The 25,723-nt window shown below is 42.8% G+C and overlaps 1 protein-coding gene across 1 annotated transcript in view; it reads right to left on the bottom strand.

Moving 5' to 3' along the window:
• Nucleotides 1–25,723, bottom strand: part of ITK (IL2 inducible T cell kinase) — a 61,210-nt gene that overhangs the window by 26,871 nt on the left and 8,616 nt on the right. The window contains exons 2-6 of the mRNA XM_052643250.1: nucleotides 13,425–13,529; nucleotides 11,669–11,750; nucleotides 9,234–9,362; nucleotides 4,572–4,612; nucleotides 490–641 (exon numbers count right to left, since the gene is read on the bottom strand). Of these exons, the coding sequence (XP_052499210.1) occupies nucleotides 490–641; nucleotides 4,572–4,612; nucleotides 9,234–9,362; nucleotides 11,669–11,750; nucleotides 13,425–13,529 (509 nt within the window). The remainder of the gene's footprint in view (nucleotides 1–489; nucleotides 642–4,571; nucleotides 4,613–9,233; nucleotides 9,363–11,668; nucleotides 11,751–13,424; nucleotides 13,530–25,723) is intronic.

Here is a 25,723-nt window from a genome sequence, read left to right as displayed (position 1 = left end):
CCATGAATCATGTGGATGGCTAGTTCACTGCTCTTGGCTTAACTAAATCTTTAGTACTTTTTCCCTGATGCTTCTTAATGTAACCACCAATCTGCACCATCTGTACATGCCTTTTGCTTCCACCAACAATAAGACCCTCACAATGGGATAAACACCTTCAGCCTCATTTAAGCACTCAAAAACAATGGTGCTTTGTGGAACAAGTTGCCGTTCTCCCAAACTGTGGATATCAGTGGAAAAACCCAGAAGATTTTTAGATGAGTTTGGAGGTTGGGAGGGCATGATCAGGTCCAGGGAGTAAGTATGGCGAGTGACTGCCTCCCAGGCTCTTCTGAGAACGGGAAGACCCTTTTCAGCAACGTCTTCCTTCCTCCTCCTGCCTCTGCTCTCCTCTCCTAACTCAATGCCATGGTCGCTCTGAGAGAGGCAGGGCAGTCTTTGTTCCCACCCCCCCTCGAAAGATGGGACAGCAGCCACCGGGCGCCTTACCCGTTCCTGTCCTGAACCCTCCACCAGTGAATCTCGGAGCTGTCGAGCAGGTAGTACTCCTCGTTGCGCTGTAGGGTGAGCTCCTGGGAATCATTCGTTTGGTAGTCATACAGGGCAATGACCACGGTTTCTTCAAGTTCCCGAAATGACCGCTGGAGGAGGGAGACAAAATCAAGCAGAGATGTGAGGAAGGACGTAGCCGGTGGAAAAGTCAGCAAGTCCCTGAGCTGTAGCTTGCTCTTGGACCTATGCCAGTCAGACACCAGATCCACTGGGGGTACGCTCGCTGAGGCCATTCACCTTCCTCTAGTTGGCTTGCTCATTATCAGGCTCGTGATATGGAATAGGACACAAAGACGCACAATACCCAGAATTCATCGCCTCTCCCATTTCAAGTGGTAAACTCTGACTCCCAGTGAACTCCAGGCAGCCATGCTCGTCACAGGAATCTGCTTGTTTCTCTACTTAAGCCATGTCATAATTCACAGACTGTCTGCTAGAAGCATCACATCCTTGCAAAGGTGATGAAGTCAACACTGTATCATTTAGTTCATGCTTTCCTACTTTTATTTTTGGGTTTGTCCAGATCCATAGAATTATGGACTGTTGGAGCTGGAATGCCTCTGAGAGATCATTTAGTCCACTCTTTTGTTTAGAATAGGGAAACTGAGACCCAGATGGGGCAAGTTTAGCAATTGAATTATTCTTTTGCTTTCTCTACTATATTCCATGGGATCTCTTGTTCCTCCGGTGGGCTCTCTTGCTTGTATCACTGTTTTTCAGTATCTTTCTTAGGATGAGATATTAAAGACGGAAGTGGTCCTCACGTAAAGGAGTCACCAGTGTTCAGGGTGGGCACACCTGCTACAGGTTAGCAGGCTTTGTGAGACAGCAAATGTGGGAAGGGACTGAGATCACTGGCTAGAGTGAGTGTCAGTGATGGGAAATCAGAAGTTCTCTGAGTGCAGTGAAGTATTTGGTGGCATAAAAATATCGGAGATTAAAAAATAAAATGTTGTCATACTGATACAGTTTGGATTTGAAGCCTAGATTATTTGTGGAGCTTGTGAGATGATCTAAGAGCTAATGAAGGAAGGAATTGTGTTCAAGGGCAGGGGGATAAAGGAAAAATATAGTAAGGTATTCATCTCATTATAGATCCAACTGGTTGATTAAAGTTCATGGGATCGCAGAGTCGGACACGACTGAGCAACTGAACTGAACTGAACTGAAGACAAAGATCAAAGCAGGTTTCTCAAACCATGTGAAACCTTTCCATAGGGAATATTTTGGACATCTGTGGCGGTGTCTTGAATGTCACAAAGGTTGAGGTGGCTACTAGCATTGAATGGGAGAGGGTCAAGGGTGCAAAACACCCTGCAGCATCCCACATGCAGCATCCCATGACTTTTGAATGTCCTGTTAGATATTCCAGAGAAGGCCGCTTACAGTAATAATGTACAATAACACTCTGACCTAGATCCTACCTCCACCTTATATGAAGCACTTGGTTTCCTAGGAGGCAGCCACGCTTTACGTGGAGGGTGGATTACAATTTGTTTAGTTACGAACTTGACCAAGAGTTGTTTGCTCTTTTGGAAAGTGTATCACAGATGGTAGTACTGTCTTTGAGTCACTGATACTACGTTACTGAAACAGTTGCATTTGAGCTGCCAAATTTAACAGGATTCAAATACAGGTGCATTTTATTATGTTGTCCAGTATAGTCATGCCCAATATTTATATATAGAAACATGTATGGATTTGTATAAGTTATTTTATTTTCCTTTTTAAACATTACAGTTAGAACATTTATTGGTTCTTTTAGAAAGTATTATCTATTTACTTTCTTTTTGTTATAATAAAGGGGGCTTTAGAAAATATTTGTCCAAAAAAGGGAGTACTGGGTCTGATAGGACTGAGAACCATGAGATTATACTGAGAAAATGAAGGGATGGCATTTGGAGAAACAGAGACTCTGGGCTCCAGAAGGGCTATTTGGGAGCCCAGGAGATGAGGTGAGTCATGGAATGGGGGACTAGTCCTGTCTCCTGGCCACTCTACTGCTGGTCTCAGAATGGCCCTGACTTCTGAGAGCTCCTGACCCCAGCTGGGGAGAGCTCCACCCAGCTGAGACTGGGCCCTCCCAGGTGGGAGTGGAAGGGGTAGTGTGCCTTAACAAGGAAGCCAGGGCGTAGGCAGACATGTGTCTGGGTGGCCCCTCAGGAAGTCCTTCTGGGTTGATGGGGATGGGCCTCAAAGAAGGGCTGAGTTCTTGTGTACGTGGGGGGACCAAGAGTGAAACATAACCTCATCTGCACCCACAGGCTAGAGAGGCCTGGAGTTCTCAATTACTCTGATCATGGATGGTTTCTATCCTGACCAATAATAGCCACCCTCCACCCTCTGGAGAACTGTTCCCAGTCCATAGTCTCTCTCACACTAAGCATCAGGCCGGTTGCTCAAATCAGATGAAAAGTATAGCCTCTATGGATGCCAACTCAAGATGCCATCACTTAGTCTAGAACAGAACATGAAGGTGATGGGAGAAGTGATTTCAAGTAATTCAAGATAAATGTTGCTGTGGATTTAGATGTGTGATCGAAACTGCAACCGTGATTCCAACAGCCCTGTGGTTGGTGCCCTAAAGCTGCTCCTCCAAGAAGTCTGAGAAGCCAAGTGGTAGTGTCAAAGGGGCGGTGGATAGGCCCTGTTTTCTGACTTTCACCTTGACTAATAGTGAAAAACCAGAAGGAGCAAGCCAGCCTAAGGTGCAGAGATGTGGGTTTAGGTGGGACTATTGGAACCACCCACGAGCCAGGGCAGTGGGATTCCAAACCATGTTTTCAAGGGTGATGGTGAAATGGTCTTTAGAAGATGAATGAAGTAAAATAGAAAAGAGCCCATTTTATGCTGCAATTTAAATACACTTCTTTCTTGTGTGAGAGAGGGCTGACAACAAATCTAAGGGTCAGTCCAGTTTTGAGCAATGTAGAACTTCTCTTATGGGGAAGCGGCCAGTGTTTGAAATGTCACCATATCGGCTGGAAAAAAAGCAAGGCTCGTCCTTCAGGAGAGCATGCGGGAGCAGAATCAGTATGTTCTAGAATAAAGACCAGCTACTCAAATGTGGATATCGGCATTGGTATTACCATAAAGTGAGGGCTAAGATTGCTTTTTCTCCTATTCTTTGGTTTGTTTTGTTTTGTCGTTTTGACTGAATAGCTTCCTGAGAATTGACTTGATATCACTTAAGTCTTGCAAGTCAGTATACTAGACCAGTGTTTCTTAAACTCCAGCATGCCTTAGAATCATTGTGAGGTTCATTAAGGTGCAGATTACTGGTGCCTTTCCCTAAAGTTTTGTGTGTCAAAGGTCTGATGGGGTGGTGAGGTTTGGGGTGGGGTGGGGAAGGAGTTCTGAGAATTTGCATTTCTAACCAGCTGCCCGGTGATGCTGATGCTGCTGGTCCAGGGACCACACTTTTGGGAACGACCACTCGATTTAAAGACCACCACACCAGGAACCCTCCAGCCTACCAACTTGACTACTGAGTTACCGAATGGCCTTGGGATAACCTCTCGTGGGACTTGCTTTCCCAAGCTTTCACATGAGAATAAAACTATAACCCTCTGAAGTGGCCAGAACAGATAGTGAGTTTTGAAATAACTAGTAAAAGTGTGGACCTGCTTTGAAGAATTTGAAGTGTTCTTAGGTGTATGTTTCCAAAATGCTTTTCTGTCAAAGGGTGGAGTAAATACACCATTTTATGTGGCTGTGAGCTGTTATTAGGCCCCAACCTAGTCAAGGTACTTGGATGTACAGTATGATACCGAGAAGTGTTTGTTGAGTGAAGGCGGTGGAGTGAAGATTTTGGCAGCTGAATGGTCATTTTATCTGGACCCACCCAGGAGACAAGCTGGGCCCAAGAAACCCACAGTGTTGAGTTGAGCTGCATCACAACGAGGTCATGGTTGAGAAACCTGAGCAGATGGGAAACCCAAGCAGGACGACATCAGAGCAGCAGCTTGAGGTGCCCTGGGCCCCCGCCTCCCCCGCCCAGACCTCATGCTTTTGCTCACCCTGTTGTCTTCGGGAGTAGGAGGAAGAGGCTTCTTTGAAGCTGAAACAAGAAAAACAGAAAAAGAAGATGAGCCTGAAACCAAATGTGCCCAGCTGGAGATGAACGGCTGGGGGCTTTTCAGAGAAAAGGGGCCCCAAAGAGAACAGCAGGAGGAAAGGATGAGACACGGGGCCTGGGCTTTATCTCTTTCAGCCTGCGTGTTCCTGATCTCGTTTTCCAGGAGACACCAGAGACTTCCAGAAGCCCCTCTTCCTGTACCCCAGGAAAAGCCTAGTGCAGAGGGGTTCCCCGGGTCTCAGTGTATGTCCTTCCCCAGAGGCGTGGAGCCTCCACCAAGGCACCTCCACCTGCTGAACCAGGACTTGGAATTGGTGACTCAGGGGCACCATGACTCACTGGCTTCCTGATGCCCCTGCAGGCTTGGAGAGAGGGTGGATGAGGTGAGAGGTCTTCGTGCTGCTTTGTGAGAGGGCTGTTATCTTAAGGCTCTGAGTATTTGTTCTTGCCGATTCCTCCAGACAACACCCCAACACCTCTCTGTGTTTATGTCTTTGTGTCTCCATGTCTCACGTTCTCTGCAGTCTCTTCCTTCTCCCTCCTTTCCCCTCTCTTCTTTCTCTCCCTTTCCCTCTCTCTTTCTTTATCTCTTCATCTGTGTCTCTCAGGATTTCTCCTTTAAGGCAGAAGTCCCCAGCCTTTATTGGCACTAGAGATTGGTTTCGTGGAAGACAATTTTTCCATGAATCCAGGGGGTGGGGTGGCGGAAGGGGTGGCTTCCGGATGATTCAACTTCATTATATTTGTTTTGCATTGTATTTCTATTATTATTACATCAGCTCCACCTCAGATCATCAGGCATTAGATCTCAGAGGTTAGGAACCCCTGGTTTAAGGCACTAAAAAGGCCCAGTGTGGAATCAGTGGACTGAAGCTGTGTGTCTGTGTGGTTACGGGGGATGCAGTGCCTAGGCTTGTGCATGGTTCAGACTTCTTGACCAGTTAGAGATAAGCGGGGTGGGTGGGTGGCATCAACAGGTGGTGAGCATGGTATCTCTGCAGGGGGTTGACTTGGAACTGGGCAGCCGTGTCTGGGATGTGGCGAGAAGAGATTCATACATTGACACTGGAGCCCAGACTCTGTGCTGACACCTTAATCAAGGGCTGCTGCTGCTGCTGCTGCTGCTGCTACTAAGTCACTTCAGTCGTGTCCGACTCTGTGCGACCCCAGAGATGGCAGCCCACCAGGCTCCCCCGTCCCTGGGATTCTCCAGGCAAGAACACTGGAGTGGGTTGCCATTTCCTTCTCAAATGCATGAAAGTGAAACATGTAAGTGAAGTTGCTCAGTCGTGTCCAACCCTTAGCGACACCATGGACTGCAGCTTACCAGGCTCCTCTGTCCATGGGATTCACCAGGCAAGAGTACTGGAGTGGGTTGCCATTGCCTTCTCCATAATCAAGGGCAGGCTGGGGTATTAGGTGTGCAATTAACTTAGAAAAAGGAAACATACATACATAATGGGAAACATGCTTCCATTATAGCACTCCACTTGGTGCCAAGAGCCAGTTACCTTAACCCCAGCTCCACCACATACAAGCTGGGCGGTCTTGAGCACTTTCCAGCCCTGAATATCTGTGCTTGATCTCTTCTTCCTCTGGCCTTGCTCTTACATTTCTTCCTCCCTCTCTGTGTGAAGTTTGTATGTGGTAAAACTTGTACATGGGGTTAGTTCTGGCTACATGAGTGGACGCTGCTGTTGGTTGAGTATTTACTAAGTTGCTTCAGTCATGTCCTACTCTGTTGTGACCCCTCTGCCTATGGGATTCTCCAGAAGAATACTGGACTGAGTAGCCATTCCCTCCTCCAGGGGATTTTCCTGACCCAGCAATCAAACCTGCATCTCCTTCATCTCTTTCATTGCAGGCAGATTCTTTATTCACTGAGTCACCTGGGAAGCCTGAGGGTTGACATAACAGAGCCCATTTTAAATTCAGTGACCTCTGTTACTTCCCAGGCAGACACACACATACTGTCTCAGCTTCAGATTCTTTTGTCCACAAAAAGAATGAGTAGGAGACATGGTTACCATTTACAGAGAGCCCACCAAGTGCCAGAAGCTGTGCTAAGAGCTTTCCCCAACCCCACTGAACCTCCCAACAACCCCAGAAAGTAACTAATTATCATCATTCCTACTTTATAGATGAGAAAACTGGCTAAAAGACTCAGAAAGTTAAGTAACAAATATGAAATCACAGAGCAAGGATACTGAGGGGCTGGAACTCATATCAGCTGGTTTTTTTTTTTTTTAATCCCAAAGCCCTGTCCTCTTAGGCCCTCATTGTATTTGTGCCCAACACTGGGAATTCTACAAGCCTTGCTTCTTGAAAACTGCTCTCAAGTGTGTCAAATCTATGGTGTGTGAGATTAGTTAAACCAAACCAGAAGAAGGGAGAATAAGAACAGACTCAGATGAGGAGATGGCAGTAGGTCCTGCAAAAGCAGGACCATCAGGAGAGTGACTGTGCAGTGGTTAGACCCTGGCTTCATTTGGGGAGGAGCTTAGCATGACCAGCCCTGTCCTGGTGAGCCATTCAGATGTTCCTCACACCTCTATCATGTGTGTGCCACCCAGCGGAGGGAAATACTGTGTCCCTAGGAATAACCACTACACGCATGGAGAAAATTGCACAATGGAAACAGATTCAAAGGATTTCAGAATTGGAAAGGGGTTTAGAGAATATTTCATCTTAAGGCCCCTAAAATTTCCCCTTCCATTTTAGTGATGAGGACATCATGGTCCTCGTTAGCAAAGTGACACATCCAAGGGCCTACAGCAAGGTTCCGACAGGAATTTGGAGACAGCTTTGACTTTGGAAAGAGCTTTCAGTCATTGGCAAGCCCATGCCATCCTGTCCTTGTGGTTGATTCCACCCACGTAAAACCTATTTCTTTTTCATTAGATATTGGCTTTTGTATGGTCCACAGAGCTAATGTAGGGAATCACTGACCTCTAAAACTAGGCAAATACTTTTCTGGGTCAAGGAACTGGTAACTCTGAACTTTCTCTCCCAAGGTGGAGGGTGAGAAGTAGTGGTTTTTAAAGTGGCACTAAAAGGGGCTGCAACTCAGGAAGCCGCAGAAAACCCAGCCACGTGTTACATTTAGCACATCCGCCTTGGGCTGTCAATCTGAGGTACTGGGTTTTAGAGCAAAAAAGAAACTGACAGATGAGAAAAGTTAAGTAGGGTAAGAGAGGCTGAGAGGAAAGGGCGATGGACGAAAACAATCCATAGGATCCGTCGTTCCTAGTCAACTGTGTCTCCGCAGCACGCTTCCTCACTGTGTAACCTCGAGGGTGCTGAAGTGCTCGAGCCTCCTCTTTCTTCAGCATCACACCATCTACCCTAGATGGTTGTGAGAAGTGGGAGTGTTATGTATGTAAGTGTGCGTCAGAGTGGAGTTGCCCTTCACCAGGGGCTCTGGGCCCAAAGTCATTGTGCATGCATGCTCAGTCACTCAGTCACGTCCAGCTCTTTGTGACCCGCCAGGCTCCTCTATCCATGGGATCTTCCAGGCAGGAATGCTGGAGTGGGCTGCTATTCCCGTCTTCATGGGATCTTCCCGACCCAGGGACTGAACCCGCATCTCCTGCATTGGTAAGCGGATTCTTTACCACTGAGCTATCTGGGACGTGCCCCCTCCAAATTCATTACATAAATTAAAAATGATTCAAACGCCAATCCCTAGGACCTAAGTCTTTGACTTCAAAGGCCAAAGAACAGGATCTTTTGTTTCCACTTTGCATTTAGGCTGAGTCCTCCTTCTCTCTGAGACTGTGGAGTTCAAGGGCAAGTAAGTAGAGGTGGGGAGAAACCACATTGTAAAATAAGCAGATTTTTGGCTTTATTTTCTTCCCCCTCCAAGTGTGTAGAATTCAACTTGTGTTATAAACACATGTGTGATATGATGCCACTCTAATAGATAATATTGTGTATCTCTATATATCTATAGGCTGTCTCTACAACTTCAGATTTAAGTAGACTGTGCCTTTCAAATTCCCTAACTTGAGGGTATAGCAATGCTTCTCAAACTTAACCATGCACCCAGATAGTGTTAAAATACAAATTCTGATCCAACAGACCTACGAGGGGCCCTAGAATTTGCATTCTAATCAGCTTCCAGGCGCTGATGATGCTGCTGGTCTAAGAACCACACTTTGAGTAGCAAGGAGTTATACAGACATCAGCCTCAAGATGTAGGCTTCCCCAGTGGCTCAGTGACAAAATATCTGCCTGCCAATGCAGGTTAGTAGGAGACACAGGTTTGATCCCTGGGTCAGGAAGATCCCCTGGAGAAGGAAATGGCAACCCCCTCCAGTATCCTTGCCTGGAAAATCCCAAGGACAGAGGAGCCTGGTGGGCTATAGTCCTTGGGGTTGCGAAGAGTTGGACATGTCTGAGTGCACACACACACACTCAAGATGAAAAACCACAAACATACTGGTGTTAGAGGCAGATGACTATCTTCTGAAAATTTTGAAAATGTGAAATTTTGCATTCAATCCTGGACACCCCTGGTGATGGGAAGCAAAGAACATTTCCTTTCTACTAGCAGAGCAGTCAGTCATTATACAAAGGAGAAAGGGAATTCATAATTGCTCACCATTTTTGGTGGGATCGTACTGGGCACAGCCCACTGCAAGCTTCTCCATCTGAGCACAGCACCGCCATCTCCCATCCATCCAGAAATTAGGGTGATACTTGGGCACCAAACTGTTGTTATTCCTGGTTTCTGAAAGGAGTTGGCACCAGCAGAAGAGTTATTTCCAGGTCAGTCACTCAAGAGCCACCAACTTTACAATTCCTTGAGACTGGACCCTGCTGTGTGAACTTGCATGAGTATTACCTAGAGTAGTCAGAAAAAATGGTCTTTTTTCCTGGGCACACAGAAGCATGTATATTGAATTTAGGCATCAGCAGATCTGGATTCTTATCCAGCTGTGCCTTTGGTTAGTTGTGTGTCTTTGGGTTGAGCAAAATCCTCACTTGATTCCCAGTTCCCACTGTGCCACGGGATTGATAGATGGGGTCTCTGGGCCCCACAAAAATGCCTTAGGAACTCAGGGAAGACTGAGTGGGTGTGATTCTCACCACTCTATCTCTCCCATCTCTACCCATAGCAACTTTGCTTTTATCCTTTCTAGATTTGGGGCTTTAAAGTTAAATTTTGGTACAGGAGAAGAGAGGCTTTCCTGATTGGGGAAAAAAAAAAAAAGTATAAAAAACTGACAGGTTATCTCAAATGCCTCTTTCAGCTCTAACATCCTGTGAGTAAAATCCCTTCACTGAGGGAGAGCGGCCAGTGAGAGTAGTTGGGGCCCTTTTGATTGCTCTGTATGTTAGTGTTTGTTTTGTGCCTGTGAATGTTAAACTTGAGAGCCCTTCTCAATTTATCTGGCACTTTCCATTTGAGACTCACAACAATCTTGGAAGAAGATAAGACTTGTATATTTATTCTCATTTTTCAGAGAAGGGCATCTTGGGTCCCATGATTTCAGATGGCTTGCCTACCGTTAGTCTCTGTAGCTACTTAGATTAATATTTGAGCCTATTTTTTCCTGAAAAGCTGGGCCTTCAGGCTAAATGGCAATGATAGTAACACAGACTAAATGCTTTCTTTGGGTATGATTCCAAGTGTCTGCCACATCCTAGCATCACTGACTCAATGGACATGAATTTGAGCAAACTCCAGGAGATACTGGAGGACAGAGGAAGCTGGCGAGGTGCAGTCCATGGGGTTGCAAAGAGTTGGAGACAACTTAGCAACTGGACAACAACAACAAACTCTTTTAATTCTCACAATAACCTTATGGCTATCTGTTGCTAGTCAGATAAGGAAATGGAGATACTGAAAAGTCAAGGAATTTGCCCAAGGTCACACACTAATTACTGGCAGAGCTAGAGCTTTTTCCTTAAAAGCCTGGTTCCACATCTCGTGTATGTAAATACTGTGCTGGTTCTGATTATGCTGTCGAGAAGGTGAGCCCTAAGAAGTACCCTTACAATGATCTGAAAACCTTTAAGACTAGTTGACATTTGTTGGGTGCTGACTATGGACCTGGTCAGTTCCAAGAGACTTACTCTTAGCAGCTCTGGAGGCAGGTCCTTTTTTAAAAAAAAATATTTATTAAAGTGTAGCTGACTTACAATATTAGTTTCAGATACACAACACAGTGATTCAATATTTTTATGAATCGTACAGACTCATGTATGTACAGATTACGTACACACAAACTTATTATAAAATAGTGACTATATTCCTTGTGCTGTACATTACATTCCTGTGACTTACTTCTTTTATGACTGGTATTTTGTACCTTTTCATCCCCTTCATCTATTTTGCCCCTCCTCCCACCCCCCTCTCCTTTGGAAACTGCAAGTTTGCTCTCGGTGTCTGTGAGTCTGTTTCTGTTTTGTGATATTCATTTGTTTTATGTTTTAGATTATTCATGTAAATGAGAACATACAGGATTTTCCTTTCCCTGACTTATTTTACTTTGCATAATACAGGGAAGGAGAAACTATTATTATTATTATTCCCTCCTCCTCTCCTTGTTAAAAATAGATGGGGAAACTGAAGCACAGAGCAGTTGAGTTGCTTGAACACACATGGCTAGTGAGTGGCAGAGCCAGGATTCAAGCCCAGGTCCTCTAGCTTGAGGGCCCATGCTCTTGTTCTTCATTCAATACAAGGAGTCAGTAGACATTTTCTGAATGGGCCCAATAGTAAATAGTTTGGTTTTGCTTACCAGGAGACACAACGGATACATTGTGGAGGTACTTACATAACCCTTTGAAATAGAACCATTAAAAAATATTAAAAACATATCTAAGAGCCTTACAAAAACAGGTGCCTAGCAGGATTTGCCTGATCCTGCACTGTACTGGTTATTGCCCAAGCTGAAACTTTGGGAGTCCCCACCAACACCAAAAGGAAGAAATATTTGACTATCAGCTGCTCTTTATTTGATCATGGAACTCAAGCATTCTTGCGGATCTAGAGGTCTCAGAGATTCGGTCACACAGGAGGTTAATTACCTTCTTTGAGGGCCAGCACCCAGCGCTGCCGGCTCTCCCGGTCTGGAGCAAACACATACAGGAGGTAGTTGTCATGAACAACCTGGAGACGCACAGAGAGTTCAGGGTGAGCAGTGAAATCAGAGCTGAATGGCTGACAGCAGCCCCTCTGGGTTACTGCACTGAGAGTGGGGTTTCAGGCTGTTGTCAAAAAGGCAAACATCTGGGTGATCTGGGGACTAGTGCCCTTTTTATCTAGATGTCTGAATGCTGTGCAGATAAGCCATCACTACATTAAAACAGCTAGAGAAAAGAGTTCCCCACTTAACTAGGCAGCATATTTCTCACATTAATTTTTCAATAATTAAAAAATTCTGGCATATTGGTGCACTGGGATGACCCAGAGAGATGATATGGGGAGAGTGGTGGGAGGGAGGTTCAGGGTTGGGAACTCATGTACACCCGTGGCAGATTCATGTCAATGTATGGCAAAACCAATACAGTATTGTAAAGTAAAAAAAAAAAAAAAAAAGAATCATTGTGGATGTATGGCAAAACCAATACAATATTGTGAAGTAATTAGACTCCAATTAAAATAAATAAATTTATATTTAAAAAATAAATTAAAAAAAGAAGAGTAAGATATTAGATGATAAATATATAACTAAGATTTCTTTAAACTTATTTTGAAACAAGTGATTCAGGAATTTCCAAAGATAGTACAGAGTTCCTATATACTTTTCACGCACATTTCTTCAATGACAGTATCTTAACGTAACAGAATACGTCTTTAAAACCAGGAAATTGACATTGGTCCAGTACTATTAACTATACAACAGATCTTTGGATTTCACCAGGTTGTCTTTTCATGCATGCATTAGTAATTGGAGTTTCAATGATGGGAAAAATACGTGTTACTCCCTTTACTTGCAGTACTAAAAATTCCAACTTGTGGAGGTCACTTTTCTAGTAGGAAAAAAGTTCTTTCCTATGCCACATTGAAAATGAAATATTAACTCCTCAGATTGACCAACATGAATGGTACCCCAGGATGTGCAAGAAGATATCCACTCTTTCAGAATCATGAATATCAAGAGTGGTAACAAGATTTAGACAATGGCATGACCTAAAGACTAAAGATACTCTCCATCAGCTCTGCACAATAGAACTTTCGGCAGTGATGGAAATTTAAAATCTTGGCTGTCCAATAAATTAGCCATTAGCCCGTGGCTATTGAAGATGTGAAATGTTTATTCATTCACTGTGGCTTAGTGTGACTCAGAGTTTACTAATGTTGTGCAATTTGAATTAATTTACATTTAAATGTAAGCATTCACCTGTGGCTACTGGCTACTGTATTGGACAGCACAACTCCAGATAATTCTCAGATTATAAAATCTGAGTCTTTTTATTCTAGAGCTTCCAATCAATTTATAACCAAGGAATGTAATCTATTGTCCGAAATAATAAGTAAACTGTGCTTGCAGAATGTTAGACTTGGGGCTCTTGATTATTTTTTTTTCTTCCCCCTAGAAATAGAGTAATTAGGACTTTCCTTGAGGTAAGGAAGACATGAGGGAAAGGGAAATAAGGGATGACAACTTTTTCAAAATTTTATAATTAATCTTTGTTGAATGAATGTGTCATGGAAAGAACACAGCAGATTTCTTCTGGGCATGGTCTAAGTCATCTCTGTGCCACCTTCTCATTCAGTGACTGAGCATTTCAACCATCATCCAAGGAATGGAGAACTAGAGCACTGGCCTGATGGACTTACCTGAAATGGATATTTATAGTGACATGGGATCATAATGTCACTTTTCACAATCTCGACACATTTGATTCGGGAGAGTTCGATGGAACCCTTCAAAGTGCGCTTTTTCTGTGGGGAGGAAAAACACATTCCATTTGAGGAAGAAGGAAGACAATATTTTTGTCCAGGTGGCTTCTAGAAATCCATTACTAGATAAGATCCATCCTTCTTGGCCCTTGGTGCCTTAAAAGGACACTCTGAAGCAGACTCCTGGGAGAACATGTTATTTGAATCATCTTGATGAAGTGACGGACCTCCGTTCATTGAGCTGCTGGGTCTTATATCTCAGTGAACTTGTGACAAATAGGAGCATTTGCAGAACTTTTGGCTAGAATAGGTAGTGCAGACCCCACATGTGCCAGTTTTTTCTGTTTTGTGCCTATCCATGGCCTTACTGGAGAAGGCAATGGCACCCGACTCCAGCACTCTTGCCTGGAAAATCCCATGGACAGAGGAGTCTGGTAGGCTGTAGTCCATGGGGTCGCGAAGAGTTGGACATGACTGAGTGACTTCACTTTCACTTTTCACTTTCATGCATTGGAGAAGGAAGTGGCAACCCACTCCAGTGTTCTAGCCTGGAGAATCCCAGGGACACGGGAGCCTGGTGGGCTGCTGTCTATAGGGTTGCACAGAGTCGGACATGACTGAAGCGACTTAACAGCAGCAGCAGCATGGCCTTATTAGCATAGCAAGTGAGCTCAGGCCTTACCTGCTTGGTGACAAATACTTTTAATGGCACCTTTCTTTTCTACATCTGCCTTTTCTGGGTCCCTTGGTTATCCACGGTCCCACAATGGCACCCCTGTAGGACATTCCTGACTCTGCTCTGTTACTATCTCATCCAGTTATACTGGCCCCAGGTTTCATCTCCTTGGAAGCTTACTGGATGTATTCCTTGATAACTAATTCACATAATGGTCTTTGTGGCTTGTAACAATCTTGCGTGTTACCAATTTCTAAAGGTCCTTGTCCTTGGATCCCAGGAGATGTTAGATTGGTAGACCAGCAGGCTCCATGGAAGGCTAGTTAGGGGAAAGCTCCTGGAGAGCAGGAGCCCTTCACAGGTGCCTGGAATTAGGCTTCTGTTGAGAACAGAGTTTAGTTCAGTTATGGAACAAGTTGCAAAACACTTCATTATAGCTTATCCTTAAGAAAGAGGTATCATGAATAGTGGTGAATTGGGCACAAGATTGGAAAGGGCTAGGAACAAAGTTAGGCTCTGCCTCCAACGATTTCTGTGACCTTGGGACATGCATCAAACTTTTCTGAACTTCAGTTTCCACATCTGAGAAGTGAAGATAATTATGCCTACCCTTGAAGTAATGATGGCAGACTGAAATAGGAACAGGTAAGCTAATTACCTGGCTTATGATGGATGCTCTCAATAAAGGATACCCTCCCAGTGAAAGAGGCTAAAGAAATCCTAACTATGGCAAAAGAGCGGTGATATATGAGGGCACTTACTGGGTATTTAGGGGAGCTAGGACACCATCAGATTCTCCAGAAATGAGCTCAAACTTTACTTACCACTTTTTGGTACCAAGCTTGGTGACTAGCCTTTGCTTTAGTAGCTGAGGCACAGAACTGAGATGAAAAAAGTCAAGGTGTGAGAAGCACCCCCTATCAAATACAGGGAAGTTTTATGGAGTTTCTTTCTAAAAAGTTTTCTTTCTGGAAACTTTATTTTTGAAAGTACAAAATCTACCCATGTAGATTGTAACAAATAAAGCAATATGGAGGCATGTGATAAAATTATTTCTAGTGTCTTAGCATTCTACCCTTCTCCACAACTCTGAGGTAGCCAAGGTTAACCATCTGGAATGTATATGTCTTTCCCACACATATTTATGGAATATAAATAAACAAAAATGACATCTCCTCTACATAGTGGTCTTCAATGTGATTTAGTAATCTCAGGATGTATTAAGAGATCAGTCTTCATGTAAGAATTGAATCGCTAGTCTATGTCTGATGCAGGATACAGCATGCTTGGGGCTGGTGCATGGGGATGACCCACAGAGATGTTATGGGGAGGGAGGTGGGAGGGGGGTTCATGTTTGGGAACACATGTAAGAATTAAAGATTTTAAAATTAAAAAAATAAAAAACTATTAAAAAAAAAAGAAAAGAAATAAACCAAAAAAAAAAATAAAAATAAAAACTTTTGAAAACATATGCCCCTTGGAGCCAAGCTATCTTCTCAAACTTCCCAAACTTTAGAGTCTTCCACAGCTAAATACATGTCCTGATCCTGCCCGTAATTATAGTCTTCAGAATGGTTAATCTGTTTTCAAAAGCAGAAGAGCACAAGAGAGCTGCCTTTTCAACAACCATCTGCAGCTACAGGTGGTAAACAGGGAGTCTGAGCTTTGAGGTTATCTTGGTTTTTAACCTCTTTGGGGTTATTTCCTTAGTAGTTTACATAGCGAAATGCAACAGGAGGCTCATGGCGGTAACATGACAACTCTGTCTACAGACATTTTGCTCCCTGGAACCTACCGAGCCCTGGATTTCTGAGGGCAGAGACCAAGACATCAGTTACAGTATCCCTCAAGTCTGTCACAGTGGCTAGTCCACAACAGGTGCACAATGAGGATGATACAAACAAAGGGTGCCATTTTGGAACACAGCTTAAACAGTCTCAATCAGACTTAAGGCTCATGCGTTTAGCTATTCAGGAATATTTCTTGCCAGCTCTGAACCAGGGCTATTCTTAGTGCGGGAAGCAGAGAGATGAAAAGAGAAGACTTTCTCATGGAGGTCTAGTCTAGTCAGGAAGGCAGACAATATAAAGTGTTCTACGGAGAATAGGATAGGCTGATACGATCATTTGGTAGTTACACAGGCCTTACCGGAGAGAGGGCATTTGAAAAGAGATCAGAAAATCGAAAAGGGGGCCAGATGTGAGAAGATACAGGAGACTGAGGACAAAGTAGAATAAACAGCAAGAGCAAAAAGCCCTGGGGTAGAAACCTTCTGGATAAGTTTGAGTTGTTAATAGCCTGGGATCATCATAGTCAAGGCATCAAGTAGACATAAATAATAACTGGAGTGATAAATTGGGATCCAAATTCTATGTGAAGTTCTAAAGCAGCGTTAACCCTCAGAAATACAGTGAGAGCTACATAGGGAATTAAAATTTTCTATTAGCCACACTAAAAACTAGCAAAAAGAAAAAGTATAATTAATTTTAAGAACACAGTGCTTTGTTTAACCCCGTGTTTCTAAGTATTATCATTTCTACACATCACTGACATAAAAAATTGAGACCTATTACATTTAAGGACTAAGTCTTTGAAATCATACATTTCACAAAACATCTCAATTTGGATTCTCCACATAACAAGTGATCAGTTGCCACACATGCCTGGAAGCTACCTTATTGGGCAGTGTGGCTTCAAGATTTCCAAGGAAGATTTCTCCAAACTCAGATGATCTCTTTGACTTCTTAATGTTTGTTGAGTTCCAACATAGATATTTAGAGACTGTCAGGTGAGGCTTCTGTTGAAATGGATGTCATGTTCTGTCATTAAAGCTCAGTCTCATTCCCAAAGGAATGATCAGGCTCCCCCGTCACAGTCTCTCCTGCTTGGTCAGTCTCTCCAATTCCTGAGGCCTCCTCAGATCTGCTAAGTGGTAAACAGCAGGGTAATCTGTGCCTTCCCTGAGCCAGGCACAGGGGACAGCCAGTCAGCAAGCTAAACACCACTTCATCTCTGGGAAATGGTGATGGCCTGTAATCATCCCAAACAACTGTGCTATTTCTGAAAAATGCCAGCCTAAAACCTTCCAAGGAAACCACACAAAAGCCACCAGAGAAAAAGAGACACCAAGTAAAACAGGCACCCCTCTGGGTGAAAGATCACAGACCTTCACTTGACCTTGTCTCTTTTCTTGGCCACGTTCAAAGCTGTCCTCCTATTCCAGAGTTTCATCCCAGACATCTGACATGTATCAAACACTATCCAAGAAGATGCTTGATGCCCACATAGTTGTACAAAGTCGAGCTGGTGCAAATGTCTTTGACATCTTCTTTCTTTTTATATTAATATATGAGATGGAATTTTGGATTGTGATTTTCTTTCAAAGAGAGGCAGGAAAAACAAAAGATTTTGGGAGCATTTCCTATACTTCAGGCACTCAAAGGGCATCTTATTTGGCCATGATCTTATGATTCCCCCATTTTTCAGGTGAGGACACTGAGGTTCAGAGGGGCCAAGTCTCTTTATAAGTGAGCATACAAACTCAATTCTATGACTGAAGAACCTGAGTGCTTAATGACTGCTTCATGGCTTTGTACCTGCCCTGATTTAATGTAGGAGACTTTTATCCCATGAACCTAATGCTGAACAATCAGTTGTGTGGTTGATTCCTCCAAGCCATGACCCAGCAGAGATTTGTTTCTGCCCTGTTTGGTTGTGTAGCGCTTATGTTGGATTTCAAAGTGGGAGCACAGAACTCCCTCTTTGCTGGTGTAATATTGGCTCCTTAGCTGCTCAGCTAGTCCAGCAGATAAATCAGTAAGAAGCTATGTATCTTTTATGCATGAAAGGACATCTCTACCCTTCGGAAAACAGCAGAACTTCAACTTTCTCCTCTGATGAGGCCGAGTGGGACAGAAACAGAGTTTTCACATCAGGCAGACCCGTTCTGCCAGATTATCTGTGCAACCTCAGGCAAGTGTCTCAATTTTTTGGTTGCCTTACTCTTTGTTGGTTTGTTTGTTTTTAAGCAGAAATAATAACAGTCCTTGAATCATTGGGTTAAATTAGCGGATTTGAAAGAAGTATGTAAGCCTACATTCAAAACATAAATCAACCACCAAAGTGTTACTTTCTCTCCTTTCCTTCTCCAAATGGTGCCCACAGAACAAGATTTCACCCTCTTGTCGTTATGTGTTCACCTTTCCTTTGGGGATTTTCTTTCAGGCAAATATGTAATGGGAACCACCATTTGGGAGAGCGACATTATCCTGGTGATTTTGACATTCTGGAGTTATTTGTTTGCCAATTATTTGTAAAATCAGGACAAAACTTTAAAAGGGGCCAGTTGCTTGGTTTTCCCCGCTACGTTACATTTGCTCACATGTTAGCAAATGTGATGACTTTAGTTCTCTTCTTACCCTTTCCCTGGGCTGTCAAAACCTTCCCCAGATAGTCATTCACCTAATGTTTAACTTCCTGATAGTTTAAGACGTGGCTTGTTTCACAAAAGTTTGGGTTAGGACAGATATTAGAGACTTAAGCCCAGAGGGAGATTTGACAATCAAATTTCAGGCATCATCTGAGAAAGTGTTGTTCAAAGGGAACCAACTGTTTTTCAAAGGGGAGGGATGGTTTTAAGACTTTCTTGGATCACACTGTAAAAGAAGCCACATGCTACCTTTATCAAAGTTTCCTTGAAATGACCTTGGAGAAGGAAGTAGCAATCCACTCCAGTATTCTTGCCTGGAGAATTCTATGGACAGAAGAGCCTGGCAGGCTAGAGTCCATGGGGTCACAAAAAGTCGGACGTGACTGAGCAACTAACACACTTTGAAATGAGGAAGTCTTTCTGATGATGATGTTAACCAGGCACTTTGAATATTTCACTCACTGCTTCTTCTGGGGTGTAGTACAACCATTGCCCCTATCTGAAATGGCACAATGATGCAATTGAAATGGAAACTGATGTCATGTGAGGTGAAACTTGGGGCTTGCTGTCCCCTACCCCAATCAGAATGCAGGCTATCAGTTCTAAGATTGTTTTTAGGGGCTTTCCTGGATTCTAGTTTCATCTCTGCAAAGCATGCTGGAGGTAACCCACGCGTTCATTCCCAGTCTCCCAATGCAGCTTTTGGTCTTTTACAACAGGGGGAACCCTCACATTGCAGGAAAGAAAAGAAGAGATTTGGAACTTGGAAAAGTCATGGTTTGAATCCCTGTAAGAACAAGTAATATTGGGCAAGTTGTCTCAGTTCTCTGGGCTTAGTTCTCTTAGGTCTTGTTAATCATTTAGTTCTTGGGGAGTCATGGAGATGCTGACAGTTGCAACTCAGGTATACAGCAGCATCTTCTAGAATATCAGTGTAATTTATAACTAGCTGCTGCTGGTTCTTCTCCTCTCCCAGCCTATCTTCCCTTGGACCTACCTCTTTACTCCCACTAACCTTCAAAGTTCTGGGAGCGTCTGGAGCTAAGGCAGCAGATTTTGAGGCTTCTGGACTGACTTTAAGCCAGGAAACTATGATCCATCCCACACCTGCCCTCTTGTCTTTCCTTTTTTCCACAAGACCTTTTAGTCGTGGCTTTCCTCAACTCGGCTTTTCACACTGTGGTTTATGATGAGGCTGGTTGTGCTGTGGGGAAAATTCTCAAGCTTCCCTTAAAGTCTTCCATCTTGTTAGCAGTAGCACCCTGACTACCTGAAAATAAAAGGATTTTACCTACCCGCTCCCCCCGTTTAAAAAAAAAAAAGAAGAAAAAGAAAAAAGAAGGAAACAGGACTACACTCTCTTACAGTTTCCAGATGCATTTTGAGACCCTCTATTAAAATTATGAATGCATTTTCTCACAAGAAACTATTAAAAGCAGATACTCCTGGGAGGGGTTCTGGGGTTTGAGAGTAGAAAGTAGAAAGAGAGCCTTTCTTTTCACCTCCTGTCCTTCTATACAGTTTCACTGTTTTACCATAAACATGTATTTCTTTTATTGTGTTTAAAAGCAGTTATCTAAAATAAATGAATACATTTGCCTTATAAGATCTATCCTAAGGAAACATTTATTCAAGATACATAAAGACACAGTAAAAAGGATGTTCCCTGTGGCATTATTTATTACACTAAAAAGTCTAGAGAAACCTAAATATCTACCAATAGACAAATGGTCACGTTAGTTGTAGTTCATCTATCTTGTGACCATTTTGTGTGTGTGTGTGTGTGTGTGTGTGTGTGTGTGTGTGTTAGTCGCTCAGTTGTATCTGACTCTTTGCGACCCCAAGGACTGTAGCCCGCCAGGCTCATCTGTCCATGGAATTCTCCAGGCAAGAATACTAGAGTGGGATGCCATTCCCTTCTCAATGTGACCATTCTGTAGCCATCAACAAAGAATAAATTTAGTCTATACAGAAGGGAAAATATATGTATTAAAATGTAAAAAGCTGGTTTAGAGCAATAGATGGAGCAGCATCTCATGTTTAGGAAAAGAGATAATAAAATATATAATAATATGTTCAATAATCAAAGAAATAGCACAGGTAGGAATGCTGCTATCCTGGTTCTCCTTTGTGGGTGACATCATGGCAGATTTTTGCAGTATAAGTTATATATTACTATATTTCAAGTTTTTGCAGTGAGCATATAAATTTATTAAGCAGGAAAATAAAAGTACTATTTTAAAGCAGTCCCAGATTTTACAAACACTACACTGTAACACAATTTTGGCAGATGACTATAGGAGAAGGCCAAGAGGTACACATCACATGCTGGGTGTGCAAAATGATGAAGCTCTTCATGCCCCCATTAACAGTCAGCGGCATCCAGGCAGCACCTGCCACTTGTATCCATAGAGGTTCAAGTTCATGACATTTCCTCTCATGTTGTTCTTGAGTAATAGCCACTTTCTTCATAAATTTATAAAGCAGCTCTGTGTGCTTTTATATGGTATATCTGTCTTTGAGAATTCTAGAATAATTCAAGAATGATCCTAAACCTCATTCTTTTTAGCAACGATAGCAGTGATGTTAGCCTTAAAAAATGCAGGTTTGTTTAAATTTCCTGAAACAAGTGGGTAGAGAGGAAAGGACTTAACGTAGAAATTAAGAGCAAGAACTAAGTGGTACAGAGTAGATCCTGACGATGTCCTGCACATTTTGTTTCTCAGCACCTCTGGTCTTCGAATGCTCTTTCAAAGCCTTCTTTCTTTCCAGAATAGGGTATGTCACCTTTTTAAAGAGCTTTAAAGAATATATTTCTGTATCTTTTTCAAGCACTGGAGAGTTAGTAGCAAAAGTATATAGATGGATAACAATGTCATTAGATTTTAGGAAATCTATAAAGGTGATGTTCAATTAACATTTGTTACTTGGTTGATGGAGGGAACAGCAGGTAAGACTAAATGTGCAGCAGAAAGTAATATTTGTGGACCCTATGACAAACTCTTAACAGAAATGATTTGAATAAGTTCTCTAGAATGATTGGCAAGTGGATAACAATTTCTTGACAATGAAAAGGAAAGTGAAAACTAGTCTGCCCAAAGGTTTTAGCTAATAAAGAGCTCCTCCAAATTATTATGGAAGACACTAACAAAGTATAGAAAGATGGCTAAAAGGGATATAAATTACTCTTAAATATATGAAAAGATGCTCGTTCACTATAGTAATGGAAGTACAAATAAATTTTACTGAGATACCATTTTTAAGACTATTAGACTTGCAGAGATCAAAACATATGATAACACTGCTGGTGAGGTTTTTGAGAAAACAAGCATTTCACACATGACCCTGAAGAATGTTGACTAGTACAACTTCCTTGGAGATTAATTTGGCTATGTTCAGCAAAACAAGAGATGCAAATATCTTTTGACACAGCAATCCCATTTTTAGAAATGTTTTCTGTAGACCAGGGGCTACTCAATCTTGGCATTATCATTTAATCACATTTTGGGCTGGATTAGTCTGTGCTGTGAGTTTGTTCTGTGTCTTGTAGGATACTTAGCATCCCTAGCTCCACTCACCAAAGCCAGTGTCACTTCCTTCCCCAGGTATGACAACCAAAACTTCCTCCAGACATTGCCAATGATGGGCAAAATCACCCCTGGTTAAGAACCCCTATGTAGACATACTTACACATGTTGAGAGTGAGATACCTATGAGGTTATTCATTCCTCACTGTTTGTAATGACAAAACAAGTGGAAATGGACTAAAAGTCCATCAAGATGATTTTTTTATCTGTACAAAAAAAGATATTATGCAATCAAAGGGAAAAAAAAGAACAAAGAAGCCCCTTGCATACAGTATAGATTGATCTTTAAGAAGTATTGATAATCAACCAAAAGAAAACCTAGGAGGCATACGTAGAGCCCACCAGGCTCCTCTGTCCATGGAATTCTCCAGGCAAGAATACTGAATCAGGTAGCCGTTCCCTTCTCCAGAGAATCTTCCCAACCCAGGGATCGAACCTGGGTCTCCTGCATTACAGGTAGATTCTTTACCATCTGAGCCACCAGGGAAGCCCAGGTAGAATGTGCTACTATTGTATAAGAAGTGGGGGGGAGGAAAGAAAGCTTATTTGTATTTACCTATGTATACATAAAGTATCATTGTAGGACTTCCCTGGTGGCACAGTGGATAAGAATCTGCCTCCCAGCATAGGGGACATGGGTTCGACCCTTAGTCCAGGAAGATTCCATATGCCGTGGAGCACCTAATCCCACACACCACCCTACTGGAGCCTGTGCTCCAGAGCCTGGACTCCCCCACAAGAAGCCACCTCAATGAGAAATCTGTGCACTGCATCTAGAGAGTAACTACTGCTCACCACAACTAGAGAAAGCCCATACAAAGCAACAAAGACCCAGGGCAGCAAAAATAAATTAATTAAATTAAATTAATAGTAAAGTATCATTGGAAGAACTGATAAGTTCTTCTGATGGTTGTTTTCAGGCAAGAAAGCAGTGTGGGATCAACTACTAGGAATCACTGATCCCAAGGGAAGTTGTTGCTTTTGTTCTCATGGCCACTATTGTGACCTTGAGCAAATGGTTTCACTTCCCTGTGTCTTGACTGCTTCCTCTCTAAAACAGAACTTGGCTTTTATCTCCTTCAAAGAATTGTGAAGATAAACTAGAAAAATCCAGAGGAGCAAGTTCAGTCCTCTCCTTGTGGTTGTTTGGCTGCTCTTGTGTGTCATTCACACAACATTCCTGCTAGGCTAACAGGAGCAGTCCTACGGGTCCCTGCTCAGGAACTCCATTAAACAGCGCTGGAAACTCACCAGTGAGTCCTTGTCCCAAGTTTCCCTTCTCAGCCACCATAGCTTCTATTACACGACTTCTCAGACCCAAACAAGTCTACATCTGAGAATACCCATTGTAGAACTCTTAATCCAATTTTAATATTTGTCCCAGATGTCTGACCTAAGAAAAGATACTTAGCTTCTTCAAGCCTTTGTTTCCTCTTTAATACAATGGGGATAAAAATTGGGTCTACTGCATATGGTTATTGTGAATATTTCTGATATGATACATTTAAAGCACTTAATTTGGTGCCCTGGCACTCAGTAAGGACTCATTAGATATTGGCTCATATTGTTCTGAATTTTACATTGGTTACATTTGAAATGATGGCCTTCTTTTTTAGGATGCATTCTTGGGTTCATGCTTGGATTTTGATAACATGCCTTTTTATCAGTCATACAGTTATTCATGAGAAACGCTGGACTGGAAGAAACACAAGCTGGAATCAAGATTGCCGGGAGAAATATCAATAACCTCAGATATGCAGATGACACCACCCTTATGGCAGAAAGTGAAGAGGAGCTAAAAAGCCTCTTGATAAAAGTGAAAGAGGAGAGCGAAAAAGTTGGCTTAAAGCTCAACATTCAGAAAATGAAGATCATGGCATCTGGTCCCATCACTTCATGGGAAATAGACGAGGAAACAGTGGAAACAGTGACAGACTTTATTTTGGGGGGCTCCAAAATCACTGCAGATGGTGACTGCAGCCATGAAATTAAAAGACACTTACTCCTTGGAAGAAAAGTTATGACCAACCTAGATAGCATATTCAAAAGCAGAGACATTACTTTGCCGACTAAGGTCCGTCTAGTCAAGGCTATGGTTTTTCCTGTGGTCATGTATGGCTGTGAGAGTTGGACTGTGAAGAAGGCTGAGCACCGAAGAACTGATGCTTTTGAACTGTGGTGTTGGAGAAGACTCTTGAGAGTCCCTTGGACTGCAAGGAGATCCAACCAGTCCATTCTGAAGGAGATCAACCCTGGGATTTCTTTGGAAGGAATGATGCTCAAGCTGAAACTCCAGTACTTTGGCCACCTCATGCGAAGAGCTGACTCATTGGAAAAGACTCTGATGCTGGGAGGGATTGGGGGCAGGAGGAGAAGGGGACGACAGAGGATGAGATGGCTGGATGGCATCACGGACTCGATGGCCGCGGGTCTGAGTGAACTCCGGGAGATGGTGATGGACAGGGAGGCGTGGCGTGCTGCGATTCATGGGGTCGCAAAGAGTCGGACACGACTGAGCAACTGAACTAACTGACAGTTATTAATCATCTCTTAGATGTATTACTTCCTGGAAAGATTTCCATATTTACCTAATCTCCATGTCTATTTGTGAATTCCTAATATCACTGGCAGTGAGATACAATCACATAAGTTTCTATTTCTTTTGAGCTGGAAGGGTCTTTAGAGATCATTCAGTCCGACTTTTTATGTTAGAGATGAGGCTTCAAAGTGAAATGACTTTCTCAACTAGCTTTTATCTTTTCATTTCTACTATTCAACTTACAGCCTTGGGAGACTGAAATCATAGAATTGGAAGCACCTAGGTGATATTTGCTGGTCAAGGGTAAGGCCAAGAGGGTAGGGACAGCCTACCTTGTTCTTGCTTCAACTAGAATACTTTCTCTTCTGCTTCATGTACATGAATGGGAATAGAACAGATAATTCTGTACTAAAAAGGGGCTTCATGCTTAGAAACATTTAAAAATTTGATCTAGTCCAGTCCCTTGGCACTATGGGCAAGATAACCAAATCCCAGATAGAAGAAGCACTTGAACAAAGTAACCCAGGTTAATCAGAACCAGATCCCCATTAAGTTGCTGTTGTGTTGCTTTCTCTCTTCATTCCACTTTTCTAGAATTCCAGAATTATGGTCTGCTTGAGAGTTTCAGTTCCTGAGGCCCTATCTAAAATTAGAGTTGACCTCTACGGAGCAGTCAAAAATGGCTTATGTGATACGCCCCTGTATTTCTTTTACTTCTTGATACAGACGCTTGATGATCTAACCCAAAGAGCTCATTCGTGTAAACCTTTCAGACGCCCTAAGATCATCAATTAGGGAGACTAATATCTTGCAGAATAGGAGGTTTTGGCCACTCCTTCATTCCTACTATGTAGGGAGTGGGTTCATCTACATATACATGGACTTACTTTAAATCAAATAAACTTACTCATGCATAGAATATTATATTTTCCCCTCTCTCTCACTATAACATTCAAAACCTATAAAAATAGTGTATTTGAAGATCACAACAGTGGGATTCTTTTG

This window comes from Budorcas taxicolor, chromosome 7 (genome assembly GCF_023091745.1).
Source record: "Budorcas taxicolor isolate Tak-1 chromosome 7, Takin1.1, whole genome shotgun sequence".
NCBI classification, from domain to species: Eukaryota; Metazoa; Chordata; class Mammalia; order Artiodactyla; family Bovidae; genus Budorcas; species Budorcas taxicolor.
Note: the sequence above shows the minus strand (reverse complement) of the source record. Positions and strands in the feature narration are given on the sequence as shown.